Source organism: Sorghum bicolor, chromosome 4, assembly GCF_000003195.3.
Source record: "Sorghum bicolor cultivar BTx623 chromosome 4, Sorghum_bicolor_NCBIv3, whole genome shotgun sequence".
In the NCBI taxonomy this organism is placed as follows: domain Eukaryota; kingdom Viridiplantae; phylum Streptophyta; class Magnoliopsida; order Poales; family Poaceae; genus Sorghum; species Sorghum bicolor.
In genome coordinates, this window is record NC_012873.2 from 4338121 (window position 1) to 4347885 (window position 9765).

Here is a 9765-nt window from a genome sequence, read left to right on the forward strand (position 1 = left end):
CGGCGTCGCCGATCGTCACGCCCGCTGCGCGTGACAGGGCGGCACATAGCTAGCTCTAGAACGACGGTCGGTGGTCCACGCACGCGCGCAGGCGAAGATCCGGGAACACTGGCGTACGTGTACATAATCCAATGCGAATATAATTACTGCTTCGCAAAAAATTTTCAAGATTTCTCGTCACATCGAATTTTTAGTCTTATGTATTGAGCATTAAATATAGACGAAAATAAAAACTAACTGCACAGTTTACCTGTAATTTGTGAGATGAATCTTTTGAGCCTAATTACTCTGTGATTGGACAATGTTTGTCAAATAAAAACGAAATGCTACAATACCAAAAACAAAAAAATTGCTAACTAAACAAGGCCTACGTTTAAATGTGCATTCGTGCCGTACGTACGTCACGTCGGGGGAAACTGTAGCGGCATAACGCATGCAAAGCAGAGACGAGTCAAAAAGGGACGTGGCAACAGTATTTTTTTCTCCGCGAGAGATACGTATACTGATCCATCGAGGAGTATAAGGGCACTCACAATGCAAGACTCTATCATAGAGTCCAAGACAATTAATTACAGCATATTTATTGAAGAAAGAGGTAGAAAAAACAAGACTCCAAGTCTTATTTAGACTTCTAAGTCCACATTGTTCGAGGTAATAAATAACTTTAGACTCTATGATAGAGTCTGCATTGTGACCGCGCGCGTCGTTCGAAAGTGACGCCGATATTTTTGGGCCTATACATGTGTAATACGTATACAGTACACGTGTAAACATTTGTCAAAAGAGTAGGTACACGTTATTGTTCTACCAACGGCGACCATTGACAAGCCAGTGAAATCGATCACCATTCACCAATGCAAAAGTTTGGTCATCGGTCGTACGTCCGATTGTCTGCATAGGAAACCGCGAGGAAGCAGCTTCTTTTTCTAGACGAGACGACCGTACCGATCACTAGCTAGTAGCTACACGTACGTAGAGTACGTACAAAATGCGAGGAGAAAGGCCGGCGGATGCGTGCGTGCCAATGCAAGCACGCGCATAGAAAGCCGCGCGGGAGGAACGTGCCGGTCATTTCCTAGGTTGCCTTTTTGCCGCCGGCGCCGGGGGCACACGTATACGTACGCAAGCACGCATGCATGCATGGACAAGCAAAAAGCTTTGCCGTTCCCCTGTTCCAAACTGCCGTTGCATGCATCAAAAGCGAAACGGGTACGCGTCCGTGATTCCGGACTGTACGGTACGTGCCGGCATGCATGGACCAGCCGGACTGCTGGGGCATTTATTTGCTTGGAAAAAAAACAAAAGAAAACGGGGCGCCGCTACCTTGTTCATTTAGTGAAAATTTTTTGTTTTAATATTATAGTACTTTCATTTGCCTTTGATAATTATTGTCTAATCATAAATTAATTATATTTAAAAGATTCGTCTCATAAATTACAGATAAATACGATAATTAGTTATTTTGTAATTTATATTTAATACTTCATGTATATGTCGTAAGATTTGATGTGATTGAGAATCTGAAAATGTTTTAGAAACTAACAAGGCCGATGGCCTATGCATGCTCGCTTCTACAGCTGACTAGTCAACACGACAACACCGTCGCACTCACAAATTCATCAATTCAATCCGGCCAGGCACCACCACCGTCAGTGCTTCCAGCTCCGCTCCCTTGTTCCTGATCTTCGCCGCTTTTTTTTTTTTGGGGGGGGTGAATGCAATGGCAAGCGAGTAAGAAATAAATCTAGAATGATTATTGGTTGAATCAAGGAGCGATAAATAATATTATGGCCTTGTTTAGTTCCCAAAAAATTTTGCAAACTTTTTCAGATTCCCCTTCACATAAAATCTTTAGACGCATGCATGAAGTATTAAATATAGACGAAAATAAAAGCTAATTGCACAGTTTGGTCGGAATTGACGAGACGAATCTTTTGAGTCTAGTTAGTTTATAATTAGATAATACTCCCTCCATTCTGGTTTGTTAGGCATATCAACAAAATCTCGATACCAAGGAGAGTAATAAACACATACGTTAATACATGTAGCACAGAGTACGGTGATTACGGGGATTAAATGCATGAAGCTGCCATGCAGCCGGAGAAGCCGAACCGATCCATCTTCCTCGAACGCGCGTGTATAGCCGGAGTAGTTTCGTATTTTTTCCGAATCGCGCGGCAAGAGTGGCGCAATTTTTTCGGCGCTGTGGCAAAACATGCGAGCCATCCCTTTCAAAGAAGAGTGCAATACGTACAAATAGCACCACCACACGTCTCTTGGAGTGCCCTGCATGCAAATGCTTCGTATTCTCACCCAGCGCCATGGAAGTCCATTTACTGCGCGAGTATTCCAAAGCATTGACGCCTAACATAGCAAACTAACTCCAAAACGTAAGAACGCCTAAAAAACCAGAATGGAGGGAGTATTTGTCAAATACAAACGAAAATAGTACTATTCATATTTTTGCGAAATTTTTGAAAACTAAACCAGGCCTATATTTAGCTCTCAGCTTATAGTGTAAATAGAAAAACTATTATCTGGTACCACCAAAATACAATCATACTTGAACCATTTGATATAGCTCCCCATGATCCATATATATATATTTTTTTTTAAAAAAACAAACCAGTTTGCAGCTGCGGAGGCGTGCCTGCCGCCAGAGCTGCAGTTTGGACTTTGAGAACGTGCCGTGCATGCCGGGTAACACTGTAGCGGCAACAAGTACTGGCGGGCGGCCGGGCCGCCGGGGCCAAGCGATGAATGCGGCGCGACGGTGATCCAAACCAGACCAGCGGCTGGGCGAGTGCTCCAGCTCGACGTCCACGGCTGCACGTACTACTGCGTGCACAGTACTACAAGGCGGGGGCGTACGGATACACGGACGGTGGCTAGCTGTACTGTACGGGCACCACCGTGTGCCGAGCGTGGGCCCACGTGTCGGGCCGGCCGTCGCACCGCTCACGGCACACGACCGCCGGCAGGTCTCGTGGCTCTGTCGTCTGGACAGCTCGGCCGTGCTCGATCCATCCGTCGGCCGCGAGGGCGGGGCGGGTGTCCAACCCGGCCCCCATTTGCAGTTTTTCTTTTCTTAAAAAAAAAAAAAACGCCGTGCTAGTAGTATATCCTACACGGCAGGTGATGACCTGATCTATCGTCCAAACCACCGTACCTGCTTCGGCCGTACAACGCTGTACGTGACCGCACACGTAGACCTAGACATAACACCTGATCTTGAAAAAATTTTTTTAAGAAAAAATAGTACTGGCTCATAAAAAAATACGACTTATAAGAAAAGCAAAGGAATTCTATTCTGGCCGTCAGGTTAAACTATCTGTTGCTTTGATAATTTTTTTTAAAAAAATATATTTTCTGCACCTAGACATATATAAAAAAAGTGAATGACCCACGATTCGAAACTAAACTTAGCCATCATCTCCAACTAATTTCGATTTGTTTTGTTACTTTTTTAAGGTTTGAACGTGTGGTCTTTAGTTTTAGAGGCATTAAGGTGGAGCCCACAAGTATATTTAGCCACATCGGTTCAAACAAACTAATTGGCTATCATAGAGAGTCATCTCAAATAAATTTTAGTTATTTTCACTTTAATTTCATTGTGTCAGTGTGACTTTATAATTGCAAGCTCTAGCTTTAGACCTAATAAGGGCAACATGTGGGGTGTTATTAGCAAATGTGAGTTTTTTAATATTCACTTTAATTTACGTTTGGTATTATTAGCAAATGTATCCATGCTTTGCAACCGAATATACAACTCGTTGTAGAGTGACTGAACGATTTGCAGCTTGAAGAGGTAACCATATCGTCGTCATGCATTCTAGAATAGAATTCTTTACCGTCACTTGGATGCGCATTCTAACTTGCATGAGCATAGACGACGTGAGTCCGGATTATATATGATGCATTTTTGTCTTTTTTTTTAAAAAAAAGTGTGATGCATTGCCAATATTGCCACCACAGCTGCCACGCGATGGGAGACGTAGAAAATATAAGCGTTAGGAGCACGTACGTACAAGTATACTACCAGCTGTAGGGCAGTGTAGCCGTATAGACAGACACGCGTACATCGCGGTAGAGAAAATATCGCAGGGTACGTACGGTCTGGAGAAACGGAAAAGAAAAATCCAAACGCCTTGTCAACAGTGGCGGAGCCAGGATTTCGCAGCTGGGTATTCCACGTATAAAAAATTTTCAATATATATGTGCAATAGTAATAGGGGACAAAATCAATACAAAATTGATCCTGATGCACAGCTCAAGTAGTACATATAATTTTCTTAAAATATATGCTAGATAAAATATTTGTTTATCCTGGAAATAAAGCATCAGGCAAAGTGAGCCTAGTGTCGCCCCTGGTAATAGTCAAAGTATATATAAATTTTTTTATCTATGTTAGAAGAACATAATACAACATTTCTTTAAAAAAAATCAGAACGCAACAAAAAAAAGAAAACGAAACCTTCAATTCTTACTTTGAAGAATAAAAAATAGATGCCGATACTAGTTGTTCTACTAGGCTTAGAGCAACTTCAAGAGTTTAACTATTCTTGTTGTTTATGCTATTTTAGAATTTGTATAGCAAAAAGTAGACTCCAACTAATATGCTATCCAATTTTGTAAAATAGGAAGTTGGCTTTCCCTTGATTTTCGGTGGCTATATATAGCTTACAGACGCTAACTGTAAGACTTAAAATAATAATATTGTTGTAGATCTCTTCTTTTTTTTTTAGAAATTTTCTATTCGACAAAATAGCTAAACAATAGGATTTGACAATTAATTTCAGTCAGACTATTGGAGTTGCTCTTATAGGCTACATATTTGCAACATTCAACAAACTAACATATATACTGCTTATACATATATGTGTGTATGTATATATATATATATATATATATATATATATATATATATATATATATATATATATATATATATATATATATATATATATATATATATATATATATTTGTGTTTGTTACAAAAATCATGGGTATTCCATGGAATACAGGGGCATACCCCTGGCGCCGCCCATGCTTGTCAAAGCATTGGCACACTTGACGTTTCTGACGGTGTGAGTGAGACCGGGAGGAAAAAAAAAAAGTTTTTGCACGAGACGAGACGAGATGCGGACGGTAGCGAGCGTTTTTTTCGGAAGATAGAAAAAAAAGGTGGCCATGGTGGCGCCATGCACGTCCGCATTCCACCATTTCCAGGTGTTTTTTTCTTTGAGAAATTTCACTATTCCATGTGGGCCCCGCCAGGGTGTCGCTCTCTCACCCGTAGGCTAGGCCTTGTTTAATTAAAAAAAACCAAAATCTTTTCAAGATTCATCGTCACATCGAATCTTACGGCATATGTATGGAGTATTAAATATAAACAAAAATAAAAACTAATTACACAGTTTATCTGTAAATCACGAGATGAATCTTTTAATCTTAGTTACTCTATGATTGGATAATATTTATTAAATAAAAATAAAAATACTATAGTTTCGAAAACTGAAAAATTTTGGCAACTAAAGGCACTCACAATGCAAGACTCTATCACAAAGTCCAAGACACTTAATTATATATTATTTTATGGTTTTTTCCTGATGTGACAGCATATTTATTGAAGAAAGAGGTATTCCAAGTCTTATTTAGACTCCAAATCCATATTATTCGAGATAATAAATAACTTTAGACTCTATAATAGAGTCTGCATTGTGAGTGGCCTAAACAAGGCCCTAGCCTCGCGTGTCAAGTCGCCGCCCCAGCCCAGCCCAGCCACACCCACAGTTTCCCCGCGGCCGTACGAGCCCGGACCACGGACGCGGCACGGTCGCCGCCTGGCTCACGGCACCCACCCCCCATCCGGTCGGTCTCCGCCTCCCGCTGCGGCTGGGCCCACGCACGCACCGCCCGAAGCTGGCTGCTGGTGGTGGCGCTGGCAAAGCAAGGCAGGAGGGAGACCCGACCAGTCCACCACCACCGGTGGGTGGCTCCTTAAAAGGGCCGGCCACGCTCAGGCCGGCAACTCGGGCCCGGCCCACCGGCTTTCTGTCCCCCCCCTCCCCCTCCCCGTACCCGCCGGGTACAAATCCTGTACGACGCCTCCCCTCCCGTCCTCCTCCTCCTCCTCCAGACTCCCGGCTCCCTTTCTCTTTTCTATAAAGCGCAGAGCTCCCCAGTCCCACTCCCCCTCCCCGTCCCGCAACAGCCAAACGCCACCGACCTCCTCGGCCTCCGCTCCTCGCTCCAACACCCAGCGTCCCAGCCATGAAGCGGCTCCTGAGGCGGCTGTCCCGCACGGTGGCGGCGGCGGGCGAGGACGGCGGCGGCGGCCCGGCGCCGGTGGCGCGGCCTCGCAGGAGGAAGGGGAAGAAGAAGAAGAAGGCGGCGGAGGGTGCGGTGCCGGAGGGCCACGTGCCCGTGTGCGTGGGGGAGGAAGGCGGGCCCGTGGAGCGCTTCGCGGTGCGCGCCGAACTGCTGGGGGAGCCGCCGTTCGCCGCGCTCCTCCGCCGCGCCGCGCAGGAGTACGGGTACGCGCACCCGGGGGCGCTCCGCATCCCTTGCCCCGTCGCCGACTTCCGCCGCCTCCTGCTCCGCCTCTCCCACGACCCCTCGCCAGCCGCCGGATGCCACGCTTAGAGCGCCGCCCCCTACCCTCGCTCCCGCCGCCGCTGGAGAGAGAGTGGAGAGACGCGCAGCCGCCTGCGCTTTTACGGTTTTACCCCCTAGGTACAATCTTTTTGGATGTACAAGGGTGGAGGGCAGGACGGGGATCTGGGCTGCACTGGTGCTCTAGATCTTTTTCTCTCTTTTTTTTTTTTTTTTTTTTACCGCTAGCCAGTGTAGTAGTAGAGTAGTAGTACTAGCAGTTGCTGCTTGATGGAAGAACTACAGCCGGGTGTCATTTTTGTTTACCCCTCTTCTAGTTCTAGGAATTGCAGTGTTTGCAGTGTGTGTTTGTGTGGGGTTTGTGCTAGAGAATCTGGTTGGAGAATTCGGCATTAACCATACATGTAATCCTCATTGTGATTCATATTATTATTGAGTGAGGTAGTAGTAATTCTCATTCCTTAGCACTACATACATCATTATTGTTTTCAAATTCTCCCATTTCCCTTTTGCAATCCAGTGCTATATACATAGATCCATGTGATATTGTTGAGGTAGTAGCAATCTTCAATTTTTTTAGCACTACGTACATTGTTTCAAATCCTTCCATTCCCTTGTGCAATCTATTGCTATTATTGCGGAACACAACCTACGTTTGGAATTGGAACGCGCGAATTGAATTTCACAACGAACAAATCCATCCCCGAATTCATACCTCTTCACCACCCATTCGAATCAGATTGAATTGAATTGAGACAGTACATACTCCATCTTTATTCTGCACCACACCACACCACACCACCATTGTCTAACCGCACTGCATTTTGGGAACATATGGTTAAAAGCTGCGATGCTGGTGGTCCGGGCAAAGATAGCAAAGCCACAAACCATCAGAGCAAAAATTCCTAAACAAAGCCGGGCACTGCACGCCTTGCACTTGCACTAGCAGGTTTTCCGTCGTCTCGTCCAGGGCAACGGTGCAAACCACAATCCCATCCGCATTGCGTCAAGACAAGCGCGTCTGGGCCAGTCGTACCGTACATCTATGTCCACCAGATACTATTTAACTGACAGGGAAGATCCATGGAGCTTAAAAATTCAGGAGTTTATACATGTTTCGGCATCTGGAGTTTACCTTTTCTCAAGAAAAAAAAAAGAACAACCGACTGTCCGAATAGTCTACTAGTAGTACTCCCTCTATCTCTAAATACTGTTATTTTTAGAAGAAAATTTTGTCCACAAATACTGCTATTTCTACTAGCATACTCGGTCAACCAGCCCATTTAATTTCTCCTCGAAACTTCCGTGGCGCCAGGGAGTAGTACTTTGGCGTATGGTTATTGTTTGAGTCTGTTTAGTTGGCATTAAATGCAGCTCGTTGGAACCAGAGAACCATGGCTTAACGTGCATGATTAAATGGTGGAACCCAGGCCTTGTTTAGTTCCCAAAAATTTTGCAAAATTTTTCAGATTCTCTGTCACATCGAATCTTTAGACGTATGCATGAAGTATTAAATATAGATGAAAATAAAAACTAATTGCACAGTTTAGTCGGAATTGACGAGACGAATCTTTTGAGCCTAGTTAGTCCATAATTAGATAATGTTTGTCAAATACAAACGAAAGTGCTACTATTCCTATTTTGCAAAAAAAAAAAATTGGAAGTAAACAAGGCCCCAAATTAATTTAGGGTAGAATGGTCTTTTGTTTGCCACACTAATCTGTCTGAAATCTACTAGAAATTAGTGTGGAACCCAAATTAATTGAGGGTAGAACGGAGGGAGTACTTGAAAACTTCAAATTATACATATTCTGCAAGTAAGAAATGTATATCCCCCGCTGTTCCATAAAGGCACATTTTATAGTTTAATGAACCAAAAGAAAACGAGCTGGTTTCAAAACGATCAAATCAGAGCTCACACAAGAGTGACATCCTGTGGAATACTAGTGGTAGGACATGAGCGTCCGGCAGAGCCTCAGTCCCTTCTTGGCACGGCATTGAACTGGCGCCACTCAGGCTGTCATGACGACGACGGCTTTGTTTTGGCGCAACTGAAACACAAAAGGCACAGACTGATCACCTCGCTGATCACTGTCTTAGTTCCCGCATCACGCCATGAATGAAACATCAGTGTCCAAATTAGACCCCTGTGGCGAACCTGCACTCAGTTGAAAAGACTTGCCAGCGGAACTTTCGCGAAGAGTATATAGCAGGTGTATATCTTGTCCAAATCTGCACCAAAGAACAAATGTGATATTGTGTACTACCTCGGTCTCAAAGGATAATATTCTATAGTGGTGTTGGTTTAATCCTCCTAAGTTTAACTAAATTTATATGAAAATATACTCATACTATTCAGCATATATAATTTTTGTAGTATACCTATTTAAAATCAAAGATGCTGATAACTGATACTGTTTTCTATAATTTTTCTGTAAGTTAAAATAGTTTAAGGATCTGTTTTAATCCACTATAGTACAAACTGTTAGCAGCTAAAACTAGCACCAGTGGATCCAAACAACCTAGAACTGATAGTCTATGTATAGTAACTCAAAATAAACTAGGTAGCCAATAAAAATTAATTAATTGACTTCTCTAAATTAAGTACCACTAACTATTACATGGAGGATCAAAACTGGACTCAACTAATTAGTTAGCTAATAGCTATACTCATAAAAAAAGTATTAGCTGACTTCTCTATGCTAGCTAGTAAGTGGTAACTATTAATACTGATGGATCTAAATATAGGCCTTGTTTAGTTCGCAAAAATTTTCAAGATTTCCCGTCACATCGAATCTTTAGTTGCATGCATGGAGCATTAAATACATATGAAAATAAAAACTAATTGCACAGTTTACCTGTAATTTGTAAGATGAATCTTTTGAGCCTAATTACTCCGTGATTGGACAATATTTGTCAAATAAAAATGAAAGTTCTACAGTAGCCAAAAATCATGTTTTTTTCCGAACTGAACAAGGCCATAGTCTAACTCGAACTAAACTAGAATTGTACACTTTTTTTTTTGACGAGGCGAGTATATTCCGAGCAGGAAAAAAAAAGGCTACAAGTGCATGCTTCGCCACCATCAGATCAGACGCACCAAAACCAACGAAAACAATTCGTTGTAAAATATCTCGATGGATGCTTCC

At 43.1% G+C, this 9765-nt stretch overlaps 1 protein-coding gene across 1 annotated transcript; it reads left to right on the forward strand.

Moving 5' to 3' along the window:
* LOC8074695 (auxin-responsive protein SAUR71) lies at positions 6109 to 7109 on the forward strand. The gene has a single exon (XM_002451563.2). The coding sequence runs from the start codon at positions 6275 to 6277 to the stop codon at positions 6644 to 6646; it is 372 nt and encodes a 123-aa protein (XP_002451608.2). The 5' UTR covers positions 6109 to 6274; the 3' UTR covers positions 6647 to 7109.

Coding starts and splice junctions, on each gene's coding strand:
- LOC8074695 (XM_002451563.2), top strand. CDS start 6,275: ATGAAGCGGCTCCTGAGGCGGCTGTCCCGCACGGTGGCGGCGGCGGGC.